Below are 25,923 nucleotides of genomic sequence, written 5' to 3'. Positions count from 1 at the left end.
TTCCGTCCTGACCTAATCACAAGCCGTCTGCACCGTCCTTAACATATCAAATTTACGTTACCTGATTGACAAAATTGCCTAATTTTGTGAAAATCTGTGACTAATTCACATTTGTCCAGTAAGTGGCGCCCGTCTTACTTGACTGGTGTGTTTAAAGTCCAGTCGTTTACTTTCACTTTCCAAAGCCATTTGAATTTTAAGACAAAACCACATTTCCGTGTTTTTAAAACAGAAAATAAGAGGTTTTTACGCGGGGTTTTGCGTTTGAAAATGGTTGAGGGTTGATTACAATCTTTACGTCAGTCTCGGATAAATGTGATCCTATTTGAAGGCATTTGAACAAGGAGAGAATACATTTCCAAAGCTGTCGGCATTCACAAGTCGGTCTAAAGATCATCAACATCAGGGCAGTAAATAATTCATCTTTACGCGATTAGAGCACTCAGCGTCCCCAATGGACCCTTTGGATTTTGTTACTGAGGAACAATTGAAACATTTTCTCCACTGCAAGAAAAACCAAATGTCGCTCATGGAGCCACCGTATATCTTTTTAAACCAGCTACGCGATCACAATTTGCTACCGGAAAATATGTATAAGGTAAGAGAGACCTGTGTGTGTGCTGCTTAAATTGTAGGCCGGTGTTACAAACTATTGCGAAACAAAATTAGCAACCGCATCTTCCCAATATCATCGATGATTGAGTCTGCAGCATATTACTGTAAGTAGGCTACATTTTATTTATAAAGCACACTCTAACACAGCAAGGCTGTTCGATGTGCCGAACAAAAGCACAAAAAAGACAACCTAAAATACATGGTAATAACAAAATACAAACAGTCAATAACAATAAAATAAGCAACATTACAACTCAAGATGTAGTATGAAACGCTAGTGCATATAAGTGCGTTTTAAGTTTGGATTTAGAAACAGACAATGAAGGAGACTGCCTGAGAGAAAGGGGTGCGTGTAGTTGTATGAGGTCCAAGATATACAAGGGGGCCTGTCCATTAAGAGCTTTAAAAACAAACAATAACATTTTAAAATGTATTCTAAACTGGACAGGAAGCCAGAGCAAAGAGGCCAAGACTGGGGACATGTTATCAAACTTCCTAGTGGACGATAACATTCTGGCAGCAGCATTCTGCACCATCTGAAGACGGGAGAGTGACTGAAAACCACTCAGAAGACCCGCTGCACTCCATCTCACAAAATATGTTTATGTTTTATTTTTATCTTGGGTTATTCTCAGTTGTTAGATTAATTATTCAGTATTATTTAATTAGTCCAAATCTTTGATAAATTGGCCTAAAATTGTTGATAGGCCTAAATATAGTAGCTCATATAGGTTAGGACATACTGTCCTATTTTGTATTTGTTTAGATTATGGTTTTACATCACAGGCGTCTAGGGATTGTCAAAAGGGCAGGACCTAAGAATTCCAGTGTAGGCCACCTGTTAGCTGTGTTGATGAAAATGGCTTTGCATACTTCCTGTGTTTATCTGCTTTAGAGCTACCTTAGATGCACATCTTTACAATCTACCAGGCTATGCTAATGCAAGATGTTATCCATTCATGTGTACAGAAAGTGATCAAGATGAAGAGTGCACATCTGAGGCAGAAGAGTGTGTATGAGATGCTGGACTGGCTGGAGAGGAAGAGACCACAGCACATCAAGCTGTTCTGGAAGTGTGTGTTCAAGGAACATCTCCTTCTGCAGTATCCCACTCTGAGACAGCTACGCAGCAGCCTGATGGACGGTCAGTTGGTCCCCAGCGATGCTGCTGTTACATCATCGCTTCCTAGTTCCAGTGTTGTCAGTCTTACAAGGCACTTTCAGAGACAGCCTATTGAGATCCATGTATTCAGTAATGTACCATCGTATTGGGAAATCCTAGACTACAAAGGTGTTGTATTATTTCTTTATTATATTATTCAACTAATTATTTGAACAAATCTCTTTATGCAGGGTCCTTTATAGAAACACTGCCTGAGAAAGTGGAGGAAGCAGAAAAGGAGCTGGAAAAGACAACAGTGCCAGCTCCAGAACAAGAGAAGAAGACAGTAACATCTCCAGAACAAGAGAAGAAGACAGTAACATCTCCAGAACAAGAGAAGAAGACAGTAACATCTCCAGAACAAGAGAAGAAGACAGTAACATCTCCAGAACAAGAGAAGAAGACAGTAACATCTCCAGAACAAGAGAAGAAGACAGTAACATCTCCAGAACAAGAGAAGAAGACAGTAACATCTCCAGAACTAGAGAAGAAGACAGTAACATCTCCAGATCAAGAGAAGACAGTAACATCTCCAGAACAACAGAAGAAGCGAAGAAGGGACGAAAAGATGGAGAAGAAAGATAAGACAAGAGGCGTGAGTGTGGATGAGGAGCAGGCTGGGCCGTCCCCCCTGCACAGCCCACACAAGAGGAAGAAGGTCCAGAAGCCAAACTCTGGTGAGTCCCAGGCTTCACTCTGGCTGAACAGGCCTCAAATGTTCAGGTGGAACCCAAAACGTATGGTGGTTATGTTCAAGTTCAATTCCACTTAAGCCTTCAAAGCCAGAAAAACTCAAATTAAATCAAGTCAACTAACCTTTCATTTGAATAGCCTTTTTAACAAGCAATGTCACAAACTGGAAGCGTGAGTCATTCCTGTCTTGACTGTTTGCTTTCTCAGACCAGGACAGCATCTGGACCAAGCCTCTCTACAAGACCCAGCTGCCTGTTACCTGTGGGGACCAGGAGGGGCTCCTCATCAGGGACAAGCTGGCCAGGGGTGAGATGGAAGCTTGGACACACATCTTGTATTAAAAGGGTTGAATGTCTTAGATATAATGCTTGATATGGCATTTGTGATAAATCCTTGATTTCGGTTGACTGGAATTGAGATGTTATTGTTGCACCTTAGTAGTATTTTGGTTGGCCGTGCCTGCTAGCTGAGATGTGGTTACTTGTCCATGTGGCTGGTGAATCAGAGTGTTTCTTGACTCAGACCACCAGGATACTGTAGATCTGTGTACTTCTGACAGGATACTGTAGATCTGTGTTCTTCTGACAGGATACTGTAGATCTGTGTACTTCTGACAGGATACTGTAGATCTGTGTTCTTCTGACAGGATACTGTAGATCTGTGTTCTTCTGACAGGATACTGTAGATCTGTGCACTTCTGACAGGATACTGTAGATCTGTGTTCTTCTGACAGGATACTGTAGATCTGTGTACTTCTGATCCTGGATCTTCTGATGTTTTTTCTAGATGCACTATTTATACGTCACTTTGGATAAAAGTATCTGCTAAATTAATACAATGACAAATGTAAAATGTAGATTTCGTGAATAGAGTTGGAGTTGATGAACTTATTTTAATGTATGTTCCATGCGTGATAATGAGGTTGTCTGTGTTCTGGTTGTTATGTTTTATTCTTCCTCATCAAGGGAAGAAATGTATTGTGGTCCAGGACAAGTGGTTCACCCCCGCTGGCTTTGAGGAGTTTGCAGGAAAGAAGAGCTGCAAGAACTGGAAAAAGTCTATACGATGTGAGGACACCTCTCTGGGAAAACTGATAAAAGTGAGGTGACCAGAATTAAGGGAAATGTAATTCATATAAATCTATTCAGAGTTATGACCTGCGGAGGATGTGTGTACAATATCTAATTCTAGGATGTACTGTATGTAGTGCAACAGTATATGTTGTTGCTTAGCTTATTCTATTTTAATAATGTCAACATGGTGTACCTTTCCCTGCCTCTTTCATGACTTCCCCCTCAGCAAGGTCACCTGACATGTCCGGGCTTTACCAGAAGAAAGAACCACAGTCCAAAGGTGTGAGACCAGCCGCAACTGAATCTATGATCTTCATAACTAATAAGCTGTAGAAGGGACCAATGCACATCGATATGCTTCACTGTATTAAATTGAAACTTAAAAATATGTATTGGTAACAGTAACACTAATGGGGAAAAGAACAATGAAGTTTGTTGTTTAAAGTTTATAAGGAAAAACCAAACTTAGAAAATCCTTCATCTAAAGCTGGATTTACTTCAATACTTACCTCAGTGGAAGGTTTCTGTAAAAACATAAGAAAAATTGTTTAACGTAACTAATGACAATCCTTCTTATCAACTACCAGGTTCCTAAGAAATCCATTCAGAGCAAAACATTGGTATCACTTTTTTATTCTTATTAGCTCCCAGCAACCAACATACTTCTGGTCAATCTGTGTGCTGATTGGTTGTATTCGACAGTCATGATGACAGTCATGCTTCCTGTTCTCCCCATCTAGACCAAGACATCACTGGTTCCAGGAAACCAATCAGACAGCTGCATTAATGGTTTGTATGCAACACATTCATGTGATGTCAGAGACAGTGAATACATGTTTACAATATCAAAAACTAATATTATACCCAAGGTCCTGCCTTCCAACACTCCCCTCTCTTTCCTGTGATCTTTAATTTAGTGTCTGAGTCGTTGGAGGAAGAGAGAGATGAAGAGAGAGTAGAACAGAGAGATGAGGACGAAAGCAGGCCTGCTAGCGATGAACAATCAATAGATAAGCAAGCAGTCTTCCAAGTGACCTGTGGGATCATCAGTGGAGTCTTACATAAGTACCGTTTTGCGTCAGGTGTGTGTTTGGTGTTTGTTTACATCCAGGAAACTATTGGGCCCTTTCCCTGTCTCTCCTCATCCCTCCCTCTCTCTCCTCACCTCTCCCTGTCTCTCCTCATCCCTCCCTCTCTCTCCTCACCTCTCCCTGTCTCTCCTCACCTCTCCCTGTCTCTCCTCATCCCTCCCCATCTCTCCTCACCCTTCCCCGTCTCTCCTCACCCCTCCCCGTCTCTCCTCACCCCTCCCTGTGTGTGTGTGTCCCAGGGACGTGTGGGAAGAGCATCCGTACGGAGCACAGCTGGATGACCCCTGTGGAGTTCCTGAGGGAGGGGTCAGTCGCCTCAGATGACTGGAGATGGAGACAAGACATCCAGTGTGATGGACAACCTCTCAGCTTCCTCATAGAGGTAGAGACAGAGAGAGTGAGAGAGAGAGACAAAGACACAGAGATAGAGAGAGAAACTTAGAGGAGAGGCATTTTATTGCTATTGTGTCTTTTTTAGGAGGGGAGTTTGACCATCCATACCCGGTGTGCGTGCAGGCTCTGCAGCTCAGACCCTGAAGACCTGGTGAGTCTGACTCCGTATCACCCAGCCCCCACAAAACATGGAGCTGCCTTCTCTCAGCCAATCACATGACCGTAGTTAGATAAAGGAGGCCTGTGATGTCATGACTCCTCTCCTTCACTGTGTCAGAAGGAACAGAGCAGTGATGATAACTGCTTCATCTGCCGAGGCGTTGGTGACCTGGTCCTGTGTGACACATGTCCTCGATCCTTTCACCAGGACTGTCACCTTCCCAGACTGGACGACACCTCAGTGAAGTGAGGAGAGGGAACGAGAGAGAGAAAAAGAAATGTGTGTTTGTACAGTTGAGTCGATTTGTCTACTTGTCCTGAACCATTTGTGTTGTTTGTGTGATTTGTACAGTGACGACTCTAAGTGGGACTGTACATTCTGTATTTATCAAGCCAGCCGGATGTGGCTCTACCCAGGACAAAAAACCTTCCAAGAAGCCCAGTCCTGCACTGTCTCAAAACACCTGCTGGTGAGCCTGCCTGCCTGCCTGCCTGCCTGCCTGCCTGCCTGCCTGCCTGCCTGCCTGCCTGCCTGCCTGCCTGCCTGCCTGCCTGCCTGCCTGCCTGCCTGCCTGCCTGCCTGCCTGCCTGCCTGCCTGCCTGCCTGCCTGCCTGCCTGCCTGCCTGCCTGCCTGCCTGCCTGCCTGCCTGCCTGCCTGTAGATGGACAGTAAAGTAGAGATGTGTCTCCCTGACAGGAATGCCAGTATCTCCTCATGTATATGTACCACGCTGACGAGGAGAGGGTCTTTGCTACAGATTCCTGCCTTAAGGTTTGTTTATGGAAGGGAGGGAGGAGAGAATACAATAGAATAGTGTTTTATTGAACGTTTGTTAGTGATATCCCTGTCTGGGTTGTGATATTGAGGACGTTTGTGTCTCTGTTAGATCGAGGGCTACAGGCGTGTGGTCAAGACTCCCATGTGGCTGGACAAGGTGAAGGAGAAGCTCCAGCAGGAACAGTACCAGACAGTTCAACACTTCATGATGGACCTTCTGCTCATCTTCGACAACTGTGCCACTTTCAACAAGGTGAGATGAACAGGATCTACTGTCAAGGACCAGGAGATTGACTTTACACAGAACCTGTAGTGTTAATGAGATGAGGCATGAGATGTACTCTAAGAAATTCTTCTGGTTTTACTATCAGTTGAATTTCTTGTCTTCTTCCATTTTGCAGGATGATAGAAGGATCTGTGATCTTGGATTCAAATTAAGGGATTGCTTTGAGAGCGAGTTCACTAGTGTTTTCAGGGTTCAACAGTAAACCTATTTCAGGCACCTTTTCTTGTTTTACTATGAGCTCATCCAAGGTGCTACTGTTGAATTATAATTATAATAATACTTGTTTAAAATCTAGAATAGTTGATATAGTTTCCTCAGATGAAATCTGGGGTCTGTGTTTTATCTCTCTAATCTACTTTTTTTCTTTAGTCTTTATGTTTTAAAGTATCTTTACTGCAAGAACAGTAATTTTTATGAAGTCTTGTCTCACATCCGCCAAATTACAGGATGGGGTTCAATTACAACACAGAAGTCATGATATTGTTTATACATTTATTAAAGTAACATTTCAGGTGGTAAGATTTCAGAAGGGGGTCAGTCAGATGGCTGAGGGAATCGGGCTATTAATCAGAAAGTTTTGATTCCCGCCTGTACCAAAATGACGTTGTGTCCTTGGGCAAGGCACTTCACTCTACTTGCCTCGGGGGGAATGTCCCTGTACTTACTGTAAGTCACTCTGGATAAGAACGTCTGCTAAATGACTAAATGTAAATGTACATTAATGTCTGAACTGTACTCTTTTAATACTGCTATGAACATTTTTCCACCAAAACTTCTTCTAGCACATTGTATCTGTTACAGATAATTAACATTAAACAAACATGATTAATCTATTTAATATAGGCTTTACATAATGTCAATCGAATGAAGGGAGGTATTTTGAATGAGATGGTGAATGACGGGATGTGCATTTCATCCTCTCCAGAACTGGCGTCGGAGCTATCAGAAAGACAATTCTATTACATTTCCTTACAGAGAATAGAAGTCATGCAGCGCTGCTAAGAAAAATAAAAACTGGCTGCTGCTGCACGTGGAAAGCGTCACGAGTGTGCGTTGTGTTTTTTTTGCAGTCCTTGCGTATGACATAACAGGGGCCAGCGAATCCCTGCCCAGAGTTGCGCATCAGCGTTGCGCAGACGTGTTTGGACAAGAAAGAACGCAGCCATTTCCCAAGCCTGTTATATTGCGTCAAGAGGGTATGCGCAGTTGGAACAAAATGATCTACGAAAGTGCAATTCTAAGAGTTATCTTTTTATTGTCACCTGTTAGCAAAGGAGTCCAGAGTGCCAAACTTTTATACGAATTATTTTTGATAATTTTAACAATTAATTGAACTCAGACATTGCATATTTTCTCCACACAATCCCGAAAACATATTTATAGACAAATCCTAGCTACAGTTATGAACGTTAAAACGGAAGCGTCTTTGGTAGAGGATGCGTCGTCGTCGTTTTTTCCCGACAGTCCTGGTTCATGTACCCCTGCAGACGGTAACAGCAGAGCGTGTGGAGGAGGCGGATTCGCGACTCGACACCAGGAGAGCCCACAGTGCCAACAGCCCGCTGCTAACACCTCCGCTATCTTATTGTGTGAGTTATCCCTGTCGACCACATTCAACATGCCGTGGTTTCACACGTTCATGTATTCCTTGCTTCACGACATTGAGACGTGTGGTTCTGTGTGGTTCTGTGTGGTTCTGTGGTTCTTCCAGGTCCTGTGAGCGCTGACAGGTTGTACTCATTCACAGTCGCAGAAGGGAAAACCATTCTGAAGCTCTCCCCAGGTAAGCTCAGACTCCGGGCTTATTCTGTCTCCTCCTCCGTGGATAAAGGTTCACCTTCCGTAGTCCTACATGTTTGAAAGAACCTTTTTCTAAGAAGTTTTAGTGCAGTAGAAGCCTGTATTACTTGGACCCTTTTAGAAAGTTATTGCGGCAACTATAATAAAAATAACGAATTAACAGTATTAGTCTGCACATCAGATAATTAGTAATATCAGAATCAGCATTATTCGCAAAGCATATTTCCACAAACAAGGAATTGACTGTGACAGGAAGGTGCATACGATAAACATAATTATCTTAAATATAAAGTAGTATTAATAGTAAAAATTATATCAATAGTAAAATAAGAAACCAAAGTATATCAGTATGCAATTCCTTAACTCTCATATTGACATAGTTTTTGAGTAGCCTATACTACATCAGAATAATAGAATTCCTGAAATTCAGTTCAGGCTTTGGATTTTGGTTTGCCACCCCAAGATTTCTATGAAAGCACTGATTGAAGACTTCAACCCCACCCCCAACACACGCACACACCCAGCTCCGGCCATGCGCCCCCCTCTCTCAGCAGATAAGGTGACCACAGGAGAGTTCACCTACCAGAGCATCGTGTTCCTGATTGAGGCGGTGGGCCGGCGCTGGAGTCTGTACGGGACACGTGAGCGGTCACAGCTCTTCCAGAGCGTCCAGAAGGAGCTGGAGGCCCAAGGTCACCCCCTGCCTGTGGAGCGCATCCGCCGCAAGTGGAACAACCTGATCGTCACCTACAAGAGGGTGAAAGACCGTGGCCGGGAGACGGGCCAGGCCAAAACCTCCTGGGAGTACTTTGAGGTCAGTGTTTAGTTTTGTCATGTCTTATATTTTATGTGACCACCCTGGTTGTTGTGGGTGTAAAGGTTGCTCCTTGAATCTTGACCTGTTCCCCCCTCTCTATCCTTGTCTCACTGTTTCCATCTTCCATGTTCACTCACAACTCTCTGAGTCTCTGTGTCTGTAGATGATGGAAGCCATGTTGGGTGACACCATTGGAGCCCAGGCCAACAGCAGCACTGTCTCTGTGACCACCGTTCCCATGACAACTATCGCTGCGGAGACTGTGGTTCCGGAATTCCAACCCCTTCTCTATCCCAACGGCGATATCCTCAGCACCTGTACTCAGACGCCCACCCTCGCCCCAACACCCCTCCCACCTCACAACCCCTCGAACACACCTCCCCCCGGGATGACCAATCAGACAGACCCTCTCAAGTCCCAACCGGCAGCTGTCCCTCTGTCCTCCCGTCGAGCTCTGTCCCATCTCAGTCGGGCTCGGCTGCACAGACAGAAGCTCCGTGGGTTCTCCTCCTGCTCCTTCACCTCCTGCTCCTCCACCTCCTGCTCCTCCACCTCCCGCCAGGCACAGCAGCAGCAGAGACGGCTGGAAGAGAGCAGCTCCCTACTGCAGGAGGTGCTGAGGAGGAAGGAGGAGCAGGCTGGTCTGGAGCAGGGTACCAGCAGCAGGAGCGAGGGCCGGGAGAGGAGGCGGGAGAGGAGGGAGGTCCGCATGGCTGAGTCCTTGGGAAGGATAGCCACCGCCCTGGAGCTTCTCTCCTCCAAACAGGACACTGTCATCGCACTGCTGCAGAGGTTGGCTGACAGGAAGTGATGTCAGAAGAAGTGCTCTTGAATGGCATTGCTCAGACACTGTTTTAATGTTATATTTCCCCTGCCCCCCTCCCATTCTAAAACCTTCGATTGGAAAATAAGACATTGATGACGAGGCCAGGAATAAATTATAACATGAATTTGTATAACGTGCTTGACATTAAATGTTGGACTTATGGCTTGTGTTTACGTTGTTAACCCAAGAGAATCAACTCAGTGTTGTGACCCAACAAACACCCCATGGTTGGACAATAAATCACGCTTTAAGTTTCAGTTTCACTTTTGTTTTCAGTAACTTTACAGGCCAGACATTGCGTGCAGGAAATGTTAAATGCTTGTTCAATAATTCAGAACATACAACATTCCGGCTATTCTGGTAGTAGATTCAACCGAGAGGTAAGAAAGCAGTTATTACCTGTGTTCAAAATTAAAAATCTAACATTTAGGGTTAGTGACTGACAAAAACCGATAGGTCCTACATTTCTACGTTGCTTTTGTCGACACGATTGCAAAGAATCACAAATGTCCAATTACGCGGAAAAATAGAATGTTGCATTAAATGGGAGCTTAATTTATAGACTTTTTATCATTTGGAAGTTGTGTGTAATGATGTAAAATGTAATGATTTTACTCATTTACAACTTTCAATGTAACTTCAACAGGGCTGGGCCATTGCATAAAACCTGCTGAGGTTTCATGGCCTGCGATCCTCTACGTTTTCTCTCGTGAGCAATGTGTGTACAGGCTTGTTTAAGTATCATCAACACGTTAACAACTCTCAATATACGATTTAAAGTGTATTCGTCATAAAAGTACGTTGGCATTGTACACGGTGCGTGCCCCATCTACAGCCTAACTGAACTGTCCTTTCATAGCAGCATCCTCAAACCACGATTGTGAAGCCGGAGTGATAATGGCACGTTATACCAAACATAACATCTAAATACTCCGTGACTACAGGAGCCTACTAAGATGATAATAGTGTATTGCATGTGTTATAGTTTAACTGTCGATACGTTACTTTTACAGATAACCAGTCCTGGCCATGGAGTTAAGTAATCCAGCTAAGAATGGTGAGTTGTAAATGTTGCTGACTCACTGTAAGACATTACTATCAAAGTCAACGTTGTGACTTTGACACTTAGTAGGCCTACTATAAGAAATAATAACTAAAAATACAAGAGAATCCTTAGATCATGTCAAATACAGAAATATATAAATAATTTGACTTCCAAATAGTTAAATACCTGCCGGAATCGGGCTATCAATCAGAAGGTTGCTGGTTTTATTCCCAGCTGTGCCAAATGACGTTGTGTCCCTAGGCAAGGCACTTTACCCTACCTGCTCGGGGAGAATGTCCCTGTACTTACTGCAAGTCGCTCTGGATAAGAGCGTCTGCTAAATGACTAAATGTAAATGTAAACCAATTGAACAATTTGATGTTTTGTTTGGCTGGTTCATTAATAGGGTGATTAATAGAGATGACTTCCTTTAAACATAGATGTGATGCCAGCGTGGACCATCATGCTGATTGGGAAGAGTGGAGTTGGGAAGAGCTCTTCAGGGAACACCATCATAGGCAGTCCTGTGTTTCAGTCAGACATGAAGCTGGCCAGGGTCACCCAGATCTGTGAGAAGGAGAAGACAGAGGTCGATGGGAGGCCCATCTCGGTGATCGACACACCAGGACTGTTTGAGACCAATCGCAAAGAGAAGGAGATCCTCCGTGAGATCCTGAAGCGTGTGAAGCTGCAGGAGCCGGGGCTGCATGCCTTCGTGGTGGTGGTTCCTCTGGGGAGGTTGACCATGGAGGACCAGGAGACCAACCTGCGGATTGAAGCTGCATTCGGTCCCCATGTCTGGGACTACACCATCGTGCTGTTCACCTACGGAGACCGCTTGGAGGGCAAGTCCATTAATGACGTGATTGCAAGCAGCGATGCAAACCTCCGTGACTTCATCCGCAAATGCAGTGGCGGTTTTTTGGTGTTTGACAACAAAAACGCAGATAGTAAACCAGATCAGGTGTCCAGGCTGCTGGAGAAGATTGACACCCTGGTGGCCTTAAATGGAGGAGGTTGCTACTGCAGTCAGCTGTACCCCCCGAAGGAGCGAAGGGTCAGGGAGAAGCAGGAGAGCATCCTGGCACAGAAGGACGAGGAGATCCGCCGTAAAGAGAGAGAGCTGGAGGACAAGTACAAGGACGAGGAGCTTAAGAAGAAACGTCAGGAGCTGTGGAGAAGAGAGGAGGAGGAGGCCAGGCAGGAGGCAGAGAGCCAACCCAGTAAAATCTTCTCTGTTGCAATATTCCTAATTGTTTTTGCAGTTCTAACAGGAGTGGCATACTACCTGCTAAAAGACCATTTTTTAAATTTATTTTTATATTTGGCAGTGGTGGTTCTGGGTGGTTTCCTGTTTAAAGACCGGCTGGTTCATGTTGTGGGCAGATGGTGGAGAAAATGAGAAATAGTAATCAGTAGTTGAGTTTGAATGTTCTGTTGTTGGATCATTCACACTTTCTAACCTTAATTTTTCAGTGTCAACTATGAACATTGTTTGTCTTATGCTATAACATGTCCTGTAAGTGATTTCTATGTTTTCAATTTTCACAAAGAATGGAGAATAAATCTTTCATCCTGAATCTTTTTTTCTTTTTTTTGTGTATTATTAAGAATAAATTAAGTCTTTACAATAATTGACTACTGGGTATCATTGGTTAATTAATAACAATGTAGTAATTATTGTTGATCAACGCATTGACAAATATTGCTTATCACAAAATTCATTAACATTTCATCGACAATAAAATGTAATTGACGCAAACATAGTTTAGATGATGAAATATAAATGCTTGAAATTGAAAACAGATGATACATGACTATCCTGTAACAAATATGTATTTGACATAATGTTTTTTTAACAACGATATAGGGGGGGGATCCTTTTTTTTTAAGCGACACCGACAGGTAATCAAACTACGGTAGTCACGCGGAATCGAAAGCTAGCAGGCAAATGCCACATCGTTTTTGATTGATAACACGAGTAACCAATCGCATGTAAAGTAAGAAAGTATGTTGCCCAATTGTGTTATTTGGCAAACGAGAATCGCTCTCTTATTGGGTATGAATGACCTGGATGGAATCCCTGCAGAAGAGGAGGCGCTCTACTAAGTGTAAGGAAACGGCGGCGATTCATTTGACAAAGTTTCCTCAGAGACAGAAACATTTAAACTCAGCTAGTCGTTTGTAGTATGTATTAATAATGAAATAGCATACACCAGTTGGAACAAATACAAAAATGAGTTCTGAAAACTTCAGCGAATATAACGTTTTCTCATACGAAAGCTTGGTGCACGCAGTGGCTGGAGCTGTGGTAAGTTAACCAAACTTCATTGTGGTCGTGTCCAGTTGTCTGTCCCTGGTCTAATAGTCGTTGCTAGAGCGTGTCAGTGACCGAAACTGTTTTTCAGGGGAGCGTGACAGCAATGACGGTGTTTTTCCCTCTTGACACGGCAAGATTACGACTACAAGGTAGCATACCGGGATACCGGTGCCGTTAAACCTTCATGTCTATATCCGGAATTAAAGCGGGCATCAATGTTTTCAATTTTCCTCATTCTTCTTTCCAACAGTGGATGACAAGAGGAAGGCGAAGTCCACACCAGCCATCCTGGCAGAGATAATGAAGGAGGAGGGACTGTGAGTAGGCTGAAACCAATCGTGACCACCACAGTGTTTTCCTTCCTTTCTTTAGTGAATCACCTTGACAGTCTCTCTCTCCTCTTCCTGTAGACTTGCTCCCTACCGAGGCTGGGTCCCAGTGATCTGTAGCCTGTGCTGCTCCAACTTTGTCTACTTCTACTGCTTCCACAGCCTGAAGGCCAGCTGGCTGAGGGGGCAGAAGGCCAGCCCTGGCCGGGACCTGCTCATCGGTGTAGCTGCAGGTTAGCCACGCCTAGGCTATGACATGGAGTCAATTCTGGCATGTTCTTCTCATCACTCACTTCCTTGCCTTCTCCCCCCCCCCCTCTGTCACCCTCCCCATCCCCTGTAGGTGTGGTGAATGTGCTGTTGACTACTCCTCTGTGGGTGGTCAACACCAGACTGAAACTGCAGGGGGCTCAGTTCCGGAATGCTGACATCCGTCCCACTAACTACACTGGCATCATGGGTAAACATATGTCTCTCTTACTACACTGGCATCATGGGTAAACATATGTCTCTAACTACACTGGCATCATGGGTAAACATATGTCTCTCGTACTACACTGGCATCATGGGTAAACATATGTCTCTCGTACTACACTGGCATCATGGGTAAACATTTGTCTCCCAGATGCCTTCTCCCAGATCTTGCATGAGGAGGGCCTGGGGGCGCTGTGGAACGGCACGTTCCCCTCCCTGCTGCTGGTGCTCAACCCCGCAATCCAGTTCATGATCTACGAGGGCCTGAAGAGGCAGCTGAGGAGGGGGCCACTCCCAGAGGTGGGGGGAAGGGGGGGAGGGGGGAGGAGGAGAGGGTGGAGGGGTTAGGGGGCAGGGTAGTGGTTAGGAGGAGATGAGGGTTTTGACCATAGAGAGTGCTTTTTGTTCATTGATGAGCTAATTATCTGGATGAGCAGACTTGAGATATGTAAGTAAGCAGATAAGCCCACCCACATGATGGCCCACCTTGGTCGGGTTAGAATTCCACTTACAAGATCATATCTACATCGGTAGGCTACTCAAGGCATCAGTGAATATGATGGATTCAGATGTTTCAGAGTCTTTGTACCACAATGAAGAGTTTGTTTTGTGTCTCTGCAGCTGTCCTCTGTCCAGGTCTTCCTCATCGGAGCTCTAGCCAAGGCAGTGGCCACCACTGTAACATACCCATTACAGACTGTCCAGTCCATCCTCAGGGTAGGGGGGTGTGTGTGTGTGTGTGTGTGTGTGTGTGTGTGTGTGTGTGTGTGTGTGTGTGTGTGTGTGTGTGTGTGTGTGTGTGTGTGTGTGTGTGTGTGTGTGTGTGTGTGTGTGTGTGTGTGTGTGTGTGTGTGTGTGTGTGTGTGTGTGTGTGTGTGTGTGTGTGTGTGTGTGTGTGTGTGTGTGTGTGTGTGTGTGTGTGTGTGTGTGTGTGTGTGTAGATGTGTTGGAGTTCAGAAACGTGTGACAGTAACAGTAGTTTCTCTCCGTTGGTCAGTTTGGTCTGAAACAGCCCACAGACCAGCCTCACCTTCTGAGCAGCCTAACCACGGTCAAGTGTCTGCTACTGAACCGAGTGAGGTGGGTTACACACACACACACACACACACACACACACAACCCAGCGTCAGGTCCCAAACCTTTTCAAAGTGTCAGGAGCAGTCAGTATTCCCATTTATTTAAATCAAGTCTAGTATTGTGTGTGTGGGCCTTTCCCCCGCTGCAGGAAGTTTGGGCTGCAGGGCTTGTTTAAAGGTCTGGAGGCCAAGCTGCTGCAGACCGTCCTCACGGCTGCCCTCATGTTCCTGCTGTACGAGAAGATCACCACCAGCACTTTCAGGGTGATGGGGCTGAAGACGCCCGTGTCCAGACGCTGACCTGGGGCAGCCAGGAAGACCTCAGAGGCTGACCTGGGCCAGCCAGGAAGACCTCAGAGGCTGACCTGGGCCAGCCAGGAAGACCTCAGAGGCTGACCTGGGGCAGCCAGGAAGACCTCAGAGGCTGACCTGGGCCTGCCAGGAAGACCTCAGAGGCTGACCTGGGGCAGCCAGGAAGACCTCAGATGCTGACCTGGGCCAGCCAGGAAGACCTCAGATGCTGACCTGGGGAAGCCTGAGTTGTTACTCCAGCTGTGTTAAGCCAGCTGTGTCTACAATCAGGATGTTTTTATGTTACTGTATTTATTATTTCTGCTGTTGGGATTTGTTTCCTCCCCCTTGAAGGTTTTGGTCCTATGTCGTTGTAATACTGTTTCTGTACACTAAATCAACTCATCTATATGGGCCACCAGGAATGATTGATTATGAGTAAAAGGAATGTATCTAATGGAGATTCAGGTGGGTGTTGAATCTTCTCACAGATCCTGATAAAGGGGAATAAAGAATGCTTTTATGAAGCCATTTTCATCTCCAGTACTAAGCACTTTTTTAACCTTTTGGAAACTTTTTTCGAAGTGGCATTGGTGAGATGCTGCAGTAGTGAGAGTCTGCAGTACTGAGAATATTTTTTTCAGCCTTTCAAAACCTTTTTTTAAAAATATATTTTAGAAACAATTTTCCAAAACTTTTCAAATATTCTTTAACCCCTCAACTTTTTGGGGATTTTTTTTGGGATCTGCAATAGTGAGAATAATTTTTCAACCTTTCAAAGCTTTTTTCAAAACTTATTATACAAAATATATAATTTTTTTCAACCTTTTGCGAGCTGAACCCCACTTCAAGCGAGTAGAATTTCAATGCGCAAGCAGAGTTAATGTCTGCGCGTGTGAAATAATAAACATGCTCGAGACTTTTGACATTAATCTGACGCCAGAAGTGGTTCTTTGCCAATGTCCGCACACCCAATTACTCCACCTGTTTGGGTCCAGCAAATTTCCAATTGTTAATCTCGACCTGATTTCTGATGGGGTTTTTCATGATATCTGATGATACCATGTGACCGGTCAGCAGGGGGAGCTCAGGACACAGGGACTCTATCAACACGTGCTGTGATCCCGACCTGCTGAATGTCGTCCCTGGCAGCGGATGGCCACTAGGGGGCGACGCATCCTTTAGCTGTTCTTGTGTGTTGAGTTTGTGCCTCTTAAGGTTAAATCGTTTTGGGTTTATTCCACAGGAAGCGTGAGGTCATTGTTGTGTGTCCTGGCTTTGTCTGAGCAGCTTATGTCTTTGTTGATTACTAACCCTGACAAACAACAACATGGCCCTCGTATCTTCCTGTCCTGGGTTACCAACAATGACTGTCCTCTGACACGCTCTGTACAGAGCTACATGCTGCCAGAGCTCCTCTGACACGCTCTGTACAGAGCTACATGCTGCCAGAGCTCCTCTGACACGCTCTGTACAGAGCTACATGCTGCTAGAGCTCCTCTGACACGCTCTGTACAGAGCTACATGCTGCTAGAGCTCCTCTGACACGCTCTGTACAGAGCTACATGCTGTCAGAGCTGTGACAGATGTGATGGCCTCCCCACCCTCTCTTCTTCACATTCCTCCTGTACCTCGGTTCCCTCCCCCCTTTTCTCAACCTTTTCTGACTGGATTAATTAAATAACTAAATACCTATTCAACTGGATGCCTAGGGTGGGTGTGGAGCAGGAAAGTATGTGTATGTGTGGCCTTAAGCTGGGGCGAGGGCTCAACTTCAGATGTGTTCTAGCAGATCCCATGGCTAACAAGCTTCCCTCTCATGCTTGACTGGCTACACTGATGCTGTGCATCTGCTTCAACACATATACACACTGCATACACACTGCATATACACACGGCATATACACACTGCATACACTGCTGGAAATATGGATGTGCATTTAATGAAGAGGTCTGGATCTAGATACATCCCTTCATCCTAATCCTTCATGAAATAGTGGTGGTGTGTCTCTTAGCATCTTATGGTGAGTGGGTCTGTGTTTAAAGCTGTGGGATTGTTCGGTTTGTATTGCTTCCCCTGAGATTTGCATGAGGCATTTCTTCATGTTTGCCAAGGGTGGCCAGTAGACACCAGCAGCAGTGTCCCTTCTTTCATCCTGTCATCTCCCTCTCTCCCTCCATCACCTCCCCCCAGTACCAAACCTAGCACCTCTGGCGCCCTGGGCGAAATGTATCAACAGCAACAGTCATTAAAACACAATACTAGTTGCACAGTTGAAATGCTCTGTGTGATATGTATCTGTACAGGATGTCTTCCTATAGGTTGTGTATCTGTGTGGTGTGCAGTAGTGTAGTCTGTGACCTTATCCTATGGTTGCTCCACTCTACCTCCCCCACACAGACAACCCAGACTCTGTAGGATAGCGTTTCCTCCTCATAACCTTCCCTGACATTTCAACTGTGCCCTGAGGTAAGTGTGTGTGTGTGTGTGTCCTGGCTGCTTGTGAGCACCTGCATCCCCTGTGGCACTCTGTGTTTGATGTCATATAAGAGGTCACTTAATTTCTCTCTCTTGTTCTCTTTCTCTTTTTTTACAATCACTGAATCTCCATAATATCTCAACAGTAACAAAACACATGTTAGAGTATCTGTTGCTCCACTCCACTCACTGGTCAACACAGAAATCAGAAACATACCAAGGTACAACATTTAGATTTTTATTGTTATTTCTTAAATTGATTCCACTCAACACACATATAAACAGTCCTGTTCCTCCAATGACACCTTAAGTCAGACATATCCCCATAGAAGACCTACACAGTCAGTGCTTTTAATGACCTCATGAGTCACAAGTTTCCCCAGGAAGTCCCTGTGGTCCCGGGAGAGAGGTCAGGGGTCAGACTGCCCCTGCGTGGGCAGGGCTCTCTCCTGCGTGGGCGGGGCTCTCTCCTGCGTGTGCCGGGCTCTTTCTTGCGTGGGCAGGACTCTCTCCTGTGTGGGCGGGGCTCTCTCCCGCGTGGGCGGGGCTCTCTCTTGCGTGGGCGGGGCTCTCTTCTGAGTTGGGCTCCTGCTCATCCTCTCCTTCAGACTCTTCAGCTGGTACAACCTGCTGAAGGACAGAGCGAACGGAGCCTTGACCCCCTCCTGACCAGCCCCGGCCCCAGCCCGTTCACCTCCTCCAGGTTCGGAGGCCTGGGAGAATGGGGCACAGGACTGGGAGCGCTGCAGAGGCTGAGGTCTGGTGCTGGCCTGAGCCAAGCTGCTCCTAAGGCTTCTCCTCCGCTCCCCTGCTGGGGATGTCCTGGCAGGGGAGCCCTCCACCAGTCTCCTCCCTGGCTGAAAGGAAGTCTGCCTGCGGGGGGGGTCATGTGGGGGCGGAGTCTCCCTGGTCTGCCTGCTGGGGGGGTCGTGTGGGGGCGGAGTCTCCCTGGTCTGCCTGCTGGGGGGGTCGTGTGGGGGCGGAGTCTCCCTGGTCTGCCTGCTGGGGGGGTCGTGTGGGGGCGGAGTCTCCCTGGTCTGCCTGCTGGGGGGGTCGTGTGGGGGCGGAGTCTCCCTGGTGTGCCTGCTGGGGGGGTCGTGTGGGGGCGGAGTCTCCCTGGTCTGCCTGCTGGGGGGGTCGTGTGGGGGCGGAGTCTCCCTGGTGTGCCTGCTGGGGGGGTCGTGTGGGGGCGGAGTCTCCCTGGTCTGCCTGCTGGGGGGGTCGTGTGGGGGCGGAGTCTCCCTGGTCTGCCTGCTGGGGGGGTCGTGTGGGGGCGGAGTCTCCCTGGTCTGCCTGCTGGGGGGGTCGTGTGGGGGCGGAGTCTCCCTGGCCCTTCCCTGGCTGAGGTATCTCCCCACAAACAGCCGGGGAGGTTTAGTGGGGGGGCTTTCGTTGTGCTGCCCCCTCCCGGGAGGGCTTGGGGCCGGAGGCCTCGGGGTCAATGTCACAGGCTGGCAGACAGCAGGGAGAGATGGCGAGATGGTGGTGGGAGAAGAAGACAGAGATAGAAAGAGACAGACAGAGAAAGGTGCAAAAGAATGGATATTAATGAATCATTTAAAAACTGGCAAAATGGGTGTGTGTGGACACACAAGTGAGCATCATTAAAGGGTTTCATGCTTTTACCAGTTCATAAATACTCCATGACTGTGAACACATGATTCATTAAATGTCTGTAGCTTTTTGCACACTCTCCTTCAATATTCCAGTGTTCTCGTGTGACTAGACATGCTCAGATGTGCTTCATGCTGAATCACCAGAGGCTGGGACACTGATGGGATGTTTCTGACATGAATAGTCACTGTTGTCCAGCATAGACAAGGCTGTGTGTGTGTGTGTCTTGTCACTCACCTTCCTCCCGTCTGTCTCTCTAATGTGCAGGGGTCTTTTTCTCCTTTCTGACGCTGGTCTCGCCACATGTGGGTACTCTGGCATCCCTGCTAGTATCTCTGCTGGTATCCCTGCTGGTATCTCTGCTGGTATCTCTGCTGGTATCCCTGCTGGTATCTCTGCTGGTATCTCTGCTGGTATCTCTGCTGGTATCCCTGCTGGTATCTCTGCTGGTATCCCTGCTGGTATCTCTGCTGGTATCCCTGCTGGGCGGCCTCTGTCAGGGGAAGGGCCTGCTGATGCTATGGGGGGCCGAGGGGCACGTCTTTTGGTGCTAGGTGTGTGTGTCAGTAAAGGTGTAGAGCTCTGAGGGTCTGAAGATGAGGCTGGGGCTGGTGCTGAACCAGGAGCGTGTGAACCAGGAGCGTGTGAACCAGGAGCGTGTGAACCAGGAGCATGTGAACCAGGAGCGTGTGAACCAGGAGCGTGTGAACCAGGAGCGTGTGAACCAGGAGCATGTGAACCAGGAGCGTGTGAGCCAGGAGCGTGTGAACCAGGAGCGTGTGAACCAGGAGCATGTGAACCAGGAGCGTGTGAACCAGGAGCGTGTGAACCAGGAGCGTGTGAACCAGGAGTGCGGCCCTGCTCCTCGGGGTCCTTGCGGAGGCCTTTCACATCCAGCAGAGAGTCAGTCTGCAGAGAGTCACAGCACTCGTAGTACTCGTCTGAGGTGGTGGAGTCTCTCCTGGGAGAGACACACCTGGAGCCATCGCCCACCTCAGGTGTGGAGGTCCGCCTCTCTGGTGTGTTTGTCCGCAGGTCAGAGTGTGACCGTACATCAGGTTTGTCTGTGGGTAGGTCTCCATGCTGCGGTGGAGACTGTGCGGCTGTGTGTGTGTCGTGTGTGTTGAGGGTGAGTCCAGAAGGTATCGGGTCCGTGGTGTGGGGAGGGATGGTGGGGAGGAGTGAGCGGGTGAGCAGCACAGGGGGAGGGGTCCTGTCCTGTCTGGAATCCAGAGGGGGTGACAGAGGTGCTGGGCTGGGCTGGGGTGAGGGCTGGGGCTGTACGTGTGTCTGGTTTGGTGTAAGGGAGATGTGTGTGGTAGTGTGAGTGTGTGTGGGATGGAAGGCTGTAGGCTTATGAGGGTTAGGGTTTAAAGGGTGCGTATTAATCTGTGGGTTAAGGTTGGGTCCAGTGTTAGGAGTCTGTGTGTTAAGACTCAAGTTGAGGTTGTGTTCAGGTGGAGGGGTGTGTGTGTTGAGGTTGTGTTCAGGTGGAGGGGTGTGTGTGTTGAGGTTGTGTTCAGGTGGAGGGGTGTGTGTGTTGAGGTTGTGTTCAGGTGGAGGGGTGTGTGTGTTGAGGTTGTGTTCAGGTGGAGGGGTGTGTGTGTTGAGGTTGTGTTCAGGTGGAGGGGTGTGTGTGTTGAGGTTGTGTTCAGGTGGAGGGGTGTGTGTGTTGAGGTTGTGTTCAGGTGGAGGGGTGTGTGTGTTGAGGTTGTGTTCAGGTGGAGGGGTGTGTGTGTTGAGGTTGTGTTCAGGTTTCGAGGTGTTGACAGCTTTAGGCTGGGTCAGGTCTGGGGTCTCAGGCTTGCTGAAGGGGGAGCTGAACTTGATGGCGTGGCTCGTCTCAAATCTCTCTGACCTCTGCAGGTGCACCTGCAGGGGTCGGCTGGAGTCACGCACGTTTATGAAGCCGATGACATCACTGGGGGGGTCGGGGTCAGGCCAAGTGGGCAGGTAGGGGATCAGGTAGGCCTTCTCTAGGTCGGCCAATCCAGGGTGAAGCGGTGGGACTTCTTCTGGCTCTTTAACCCTCTTTTTCTGAGTCAGCCCCTTGGGATTCTGGGAGTTCTTGGCGCTGTCCTTGTTTGACGGGGCGGGGCTTGAGTTAGCATTGCCCAGGGTAACCAGAGCGTATTTGGGGTTGATGAGTTTCCTAGCAACAGCAGCAGAAGGAGGAGCCACAGCGGCGGGTTGGAGGAGGGGCTCTGGTTGGGGTTCCGTCTCCATGGTTACCTTGCTGAGGCTGACGGCACTGGAGGTCAGGTAGAGGTCACGGAACAGCCGGTCGAAGGCCTCCACAGCCTGGCCCGTTACCACGGTGACCAGGTGTCTATCCAAACGTGACGCCATCCAGGTGAAACTGACAAACAAACACACACACAATCACACACACGAGTGAGGTAACAGTATGGTCACATATTAAACTTAAGATGACATGAGGGTGAGGGTTGTGTTCTGACATGGACAGGACACATGCCTCTGGTGTGCTGTGCCCTCCATCGCTCCCCTGGTCGTAATCCTTCCACTAGAAAAACACTAAACAAACTCAGGCATCAGGGTTTGGGAGGGAACCCCTTTGTGTCCCAAACACAGCCTCACCTGTAGGATCCAGACACAGCTTTGTCTCCGTCCACAAACATGAACCGGTGTCCCAGCCTGCCCCGGACCCTGTTACAGGAACGTGTATAGAACTCTGCTCCCCCCCACAACGCACTCGCAGGTTCTATACACACATACACACACACACACACACACACACACACACACACACACACACACTGTGAACACCCTGTTGTAAAAGGGTTCAACAGAATAAACAAAATGAAAGTGTCCGGCACTTTCCCTATCTCTGGCCCTCCCCTTCTGTCTCCCTCCCTCTCCTCTTCCTGGATAGGACAGTGTCAGACATGATCTCACAAGCACATGACCTCATCTGAAAAGAGTAAATAGTATCTAGGAAACCAGCTCTGTGGTACAGGTTATAGAGGACACACCTGGACCTCCCAGGACCCTCTGGTGCGTGTGTTACAGGGTCCCCTGCAGACTGGGATCTGTGTGCTCTACATCTCACCCTGGGGGAGAGTGTGTGTGAGAGCGTGTGTGTCAGAGAGTGTGTGTGAGTCAGTGTGTGTGAGAGAGTGTGTGTGTGAGAGAGTGTGTGTGTGAGAGTGTGTGTGTGAGAGAGTGTGTGTGAGAGCGTGTGTGTCAGAGAGTGTGTGTGAGACAGTGTGTGTGAGAGAGTGTGTGTGTGAGAGAGTGTGTGTGAGAGCGTGTGTGTCAGAGAGTGTGTGTGAGACAGTGTGTGTGTGTGTCCCTCCATGGATGTCCGAGCCTGTGGATAGCTTGGAACAGGGATGTCTGTGTTTATTCATGTCTTTGTGTGCGTGTCTTTTGGTGTGTTTTGCTTTTTGTGTGTATGTGTGTTTGATGTCTGTATGTCTACAGTGTAAGTGTGTGTGTGTGTGTGTACCCATACCCTGGAGCCAAAGGTCTGTTATCAGCATGGCTCAATCAGTCTGCCATTATACTGGGCCCTCTGAATGTTCTGCATGTTCACATAAACTAATGAGACCATTACAGCCTGTCCAACCCAGCGTAGTTAACCCTGTCCTACCCAGCCTAGTTAACCCTGTCCTACCCAGCCTAGTTAACCCTGTCCTACCCAGCCTAGTTAACCCTGTCCTACCCAGCCTAGTTAACCCTGTCCTACCCAGCCTAGTTAACCCTGTCCTATCCAGCCTAGTTAACCCTGTCCTACCCAGCCTAGTTAACCCTGTCCTACCCAGCCTAGTTAACCCTGTCCTACCCAGCCTAGTTAACCCTGTCCTATCCAGCCTAGTTAACCCTGTCCTATCCAGCCTAGTTAACCCTGTCCTATCCAGCCTAGTTAACCCTGTCCTATCCAGCCAAGTTAACCCTGTCCTACCCAGCCTAGTTAACCCTGTCCTACCGAGCCTAGTTAACCCTGTCCTATCCAGCCTAGTTAACCCTGTCCTATCCAGCTTAGTTAACCCTGTCCTATCCAGCCTAGTTAACCCTGTCCTACCCAGCCTAGTTAACCCTGTCCTATCCAGCCTAGTTACCCCTGTCCTACCCAGCCTAGTTAACCCTGTCCTATCCAGCCTAGTTAACCCTGTCCTATCCAGCCTAGTTACCCCTGTCCTATCCAGCCTAGTTACCCCTGTCCTACCCAGCCTAGTTACCCCTGTCCTACCCAGCCTAGTTACCCCTGTCCTACCAAGTTTCTTCCTGTTCATATCTTTTTCCTATCATATGATGTGTGTGTGAGAGAGAGCGATCTTAACCTTCAGGTGTCCGGAGTGCATGCCTGCTCTCTCACACATGGACAGGAAGTGAGGAATGGCAGTCCGCTCCAACAGGATGTAGACGGAGACCTTCCCCTTGAAGCTAACATCCAGCAGGTCTCTGAATATGTCCACATCAGTGAACACGTCCATCACCACGGCAATCACCTGCACACACACACCGTCACACACACTGCTGTGAAGAACTCCGAACTACCAAGTGAAAACTTCTGCCAGCACATTACAATCTTCTCTGCATTCCTGAGCTTTGTTTTCAAGCTGCATTTATTACAGGGTGATATCTATACAGTGGCTCATTCCTATCTACAAGGTATACAGTGACAGTTGTGGAAGCCTGTGTTCTGTAAACAGGAGTGAACTTTGTCTGAACAGCCCTAACAGGCACGTGTACTCTGACCTATAACACAGAGACACGTCTGTCTGAAAATACTGTGCCCGTCTACAGCAGTTTTTATCTCCCAGTTAACCCCATACATTAATGCAACATACCACTACTGTGCTCAATACGATTAATATGGGCAACATATTTAGATGAAGGTGCAACTGCTGCGGAACAGGTCTATATGTACCCTCGTTTTATTTGTGTTCATCACAAATATCGGTTTTTTTCCAATTGTGCGATTTAGCCCGCCTACCTTTTGCGCCTGAGCTATCGTTCTTCTAATCATTTCTTTAACGTGAGTGGGCTCGTGCAGTGGTGGCTGCGTGTACACGTTGACGCGCGTCACCCCCCGGTAAGCAGAGCTGTCCGGCCAGCCCAGCTCCAGCTCGGCCAAGGAGCAGTCAGACCGCTCCGGCCAGTACTGGAGAGATAGTGTGGGATCATCGCTCTCTGGGTCCACCTGAAAGTGCTCTGAGCCCGGGTCATACACCTCCACGGTCGCCCTAAGCCAGTGTAGTTCGGGGTCTGATAGAAAGTTCCGCACTTTTTGCGCGCAGAGGAACTTCTCAAACGCCTCGCTGCCGTCTTCGAGGAGCGCCTCCAGAGCGAGCCTCTGGTCCTCACAGTATAAAAATTCCGGTTTGGACTCGTGTGTCCGGGGATTTACATTGTTGTTATCCAAACAGTGGATCTGAGATAACGCCATGGTTTGAGAAAAAAAGTCAGTTATTAGTTCAAAATTTATCTCAAAAGAAGTTCGTCCCCGTAGCCTATTCTTTGGAGAATAGAAAATCCTGGGCTATATACAGGCAGTACCAGTAAAGGTACTTGAGTAGAGTGACGGATACTGTATAACTTTTTGCCTACAAGTTTGATTCAGCCATGTGGCATTACTAATCTATGCCTTCCATTACCGGTGGACTGCACACCCGCCAGTCCATCACGTTCACCCGCGAGCCGTCAGCCACCACGACATACAGGACAGGTGTGAAACGATACACCTGTCACGTGACCCGCTACACAGCCCTGCCTCTAATGAGTTTAAACTTTAGCGGAAGGCGTCATGTGTTATCGCTTTGATAAAAGGTGTGGGCGTCGACTTTTCAGATGGCCTAAAGATCTATGTGATGAGCTGTTCATCCAATTTGACAGAGCAAGATCTGCATGTACAGATTAGCCGACAACACAGAACCGAAGGCAATTTTTTACCTTTTAAGAAATAATTCCACCCTGAAGAGACCAAACTGATCTCTCTCTCTCTTTCTCTCTTTCTCTCTTTCTCTCTCTCTCTCTCTCTCTCTCTCTCTCTCTCTCTCTCTCTCTCTCTCCCTCCCTCTCTCTTCTCTCTCTCTCTCTCTCTCTCTCTCTCTCTCTCTCTCTCTCTCTCTCTCTCTTTCTCTCTCTTTCTCTCTCTTTCTCTCTCTTTCTCTCTCTCTCTCTCTCTCTCTCTCTCTCTCTCTCTCTCTCTCTCCCTCTCTCTTTTTTTCTTTCTGTGCGTGTGCGTGTGTGTGTGTGTGTGTGTGTGGTAAGCAGAGATCTGTAGTATTTATCTGTGTGCACTGCCTATGCAGTTTTTGTCTGACTCATGAAATTGTATCATGGATTAGACACAAACACACTAAACTAGACTAACATTAAAGTGATGTATTTGCTGTAAAAAGAACAAACAATGCTATTTCTGTTCACTTGTGTTTTAGCCCCATCTACTTTATCTTCAGTGTCTAGTCCATCCACAGCAGCTGCGAGCTGACACTAACAGAAGACTCACAAGTCATCTCACCCAGGGGGATTGTGGGATGCGACCTCATTTCCTGCTCTTTAAACATAACATCCTGATGAGAGGCCTACAGCGCCTGCATTCCACACATAGCACACACACACACACACACACACAC

General features: G+C 47.5%; 6 protein-coding genes across 16 annotated transcripts; 5 read left to right on the top strand and 1 right to left on the bottom strand.

Moving 5' to 3' along the window:
- Positions 1-175: 175 nt before the first annotated feature.
- On the top strand, positions 176-4,332 carry LOC146252790 (uncharacterized). Of its 5 annotated transcripts, XR_014731676.1 has the most exons (8): positions 176-598; positions 1,585-1,759; positions 1,969-2,454; positions 2,678-2,776; positions 3,436-3,569; positions 3,774-3,823; positions 4,131-4,163; positions 4,284-4,332. XR_014731676.1 is itself a non-coding variant. In XM_084676875.1 (6 exons), exons 1-6 carry the CDS (start codon positions 455-457, stop codon positions 3,827-3,829), a joined length of 1,098 nt encoding a protein of 365 aa, XP_084533001.1. In that variant the 5' UTR covers positions 176-454. The 5 variants fall into 5 exon arrangements, 1 of the variants encoding a protein (XP_084533001.1); XR_014731679.1 differs by lacking the exon at positions 4,284-4,332 and having other exon boundaries at positions 3,441-3,537; positions 3,770-3,823; positions 4,131-4,150; XR_014731677.1 differs by lacking the exons at positions 4,131-4,163; positions 4,284-4,332 and having other exon boundaries at positions 3,441-3,569; positions 3,770-3,827.
- LOC146252789 (nuclear body protein SP140-like protein) lies at positions 4,176-7,293 on the top strand. 2 transcript variants are annotated; one of them, XM_084676884.1, is made up of 9 exons: positions 4,176-4,332; positions 4,461-4,625; positions 4,874-5,016; positions 5,113-5,178; positions 5,305-5,432; positions 5,539-5,656; positions 5,884-5,958; positions 6,074-6,217; positions 6,366-7,293. In XM_084676884.1, exons 3-9 carry the CDS (start codon positions 4,912-4,914, stop codon positions 6,450-6,452), a joined length of 723 nt encoding a protein of 240 aa, XP_084533010.1. In that variant the 5' UTR covers positions 4,176-4,332; positions 4,461-4,625; positions 4,874-4,911; the 3' UTR covers positions 6,453-7,293. The 2 variants fall into 2 exon arrangements, with proteins under 2 accessions (XP_084533010.1, XP_084533011.1); XM_084676885.1 differs by lacking the exon at positions 4,461-4,625.
- A 161-nt stretch (positions 7,294-7,454) lies between these two features.
- Positions 7,455-9,950, top strand: LOC146252788 (uncharacterized). 3 transcript variants are annotated; one of them, XM_084676874.1, is made up of 4 exons: positions 7,455-7,839; positions 7,962-8,033; positions 8,605-8,864; positions 9,031-9,950. In XM_084676874.1, exons 1-4 carry the CDS (start codon positions 7,653-7,655, stop codon positions 9,676-9,678), a joined length of 1,167 nt encoding a protein of 388 aa, XP_084533000.1. In that variant the 5' UTR covers positions 7,455-7,652; the 3' UTR covers positions 9,679-9,950. The 3 variants fall into 3 exon arrangements, with proteins under 3 accessions (XP_084533000.1, XP_084532999.1, XP_084532998.1); XM_084676873.1 differs by having other exon boundaries at positions 8,602-8,864; XM_084676872.1 differs by having other exon boundaries at positions 8,575-8,864.
- An 18-nt stretch (positions 9,951-9,968) lies between these two features.
- Positions 9,969-12,318, top strand: LOC146252787 (GTPase IMAP family member 7). Of its 4 annotated transcripts, XM_084676879.1 has the most exons (4): positions 9,969-10,073; positions 10,340-10,411; positions 10,707-10,750; positions 11,179-12,318. In XM_084676879.1, the coding sequence occupies exons 3-4, from the start codon at positions 10,723-10,725 to the stop codon at positions 12,138-12,140; spliced, it is 990 nt and encodes a 329-aa protein (XP_084533005.1). In that variant the 5' UTR covers positions 9,969-10,073; positions 10,340-10,411; positions 10,707-10,722; the 3' UTR covers positions 12,141-12,318. The 4 variants fall into 4 exon arrangements, with proteins under 4 accessions (XP_084533005.1, XP_084533004.1, XP_084533003.1 ...); XM_084676878.1 differs by lacking the exon at positions 10,340-10,411; XM_084676877.1 differs by having other exon boundaries at positions 10,340-10,750.
- A 486-nt stretch (positions 12,319-12,804) lies between these two features.
- Positions 12,805-15,759, top strand: slc25a17 (solute carrier family 25 member 17). The gene is made up of 9 exons (XM_084676881.1): positions 12,805-13,049; positions 13,147-13,207; positions 13,309-13,375; positions 13,469-13,620; positions 13,731-13,847; positions 14,013-14,161; positions 14,483-14,578; positions 14,859-14,941; positions 15,087-15,759. Exons 1-9 carry the CDS (start codon positions 12,975-12,977, stop codon positions 15,235-15,237), a joined length of 951 nt encoding a protein of 316 aa, XP_084533007.1. The 5' UTR covers positions 12,805-12,974; the 3' UTR covers positions 15,238-15,759.
- A 2,172-nt stretch (positions 15,760-17,931) lies between these two features.
- sack1ga (scaffolding CK1 anchoring protein Ga) lies at positions 17,932-24,749 on the bottom strand. Its single transcript, XM_084676865.1, is given in 6 exon segments — positions 17,932-19,158; positions 19,559-21,680; positions 21,920-22,022; positions 22,025-22,043; positions 23,626-23,793; positions 24,282-24,749. Coding segments are annotated over 6 exon segments (3,906 nt in total). The 5' UTR covers positions 24,735-24,749; the 3' UTR covers positions 17,932-18,117.
- Between the last annotated feature and the right edge of the window lie 1,174 nt (positions 24,750-25,923).

Source organism: Hypomesus nipponensis, chromosome 17 (genome assembly GCF_054491055.1).
Source record: "Hypomesus nipponensis isolate SF chromosome 17, ASM5449105v1, whole genome shotgun sequence".
Taxonomy (NCBI): Eukaryota; Metazoa; Chordata; class Actinopteri; order Osmeriformes; family Osmeridae; genus Hypomesus; species Hypomesus nipponensis.
This window is presented reverse-complemented; position numbering and strand designations above follow the sequence as displayed.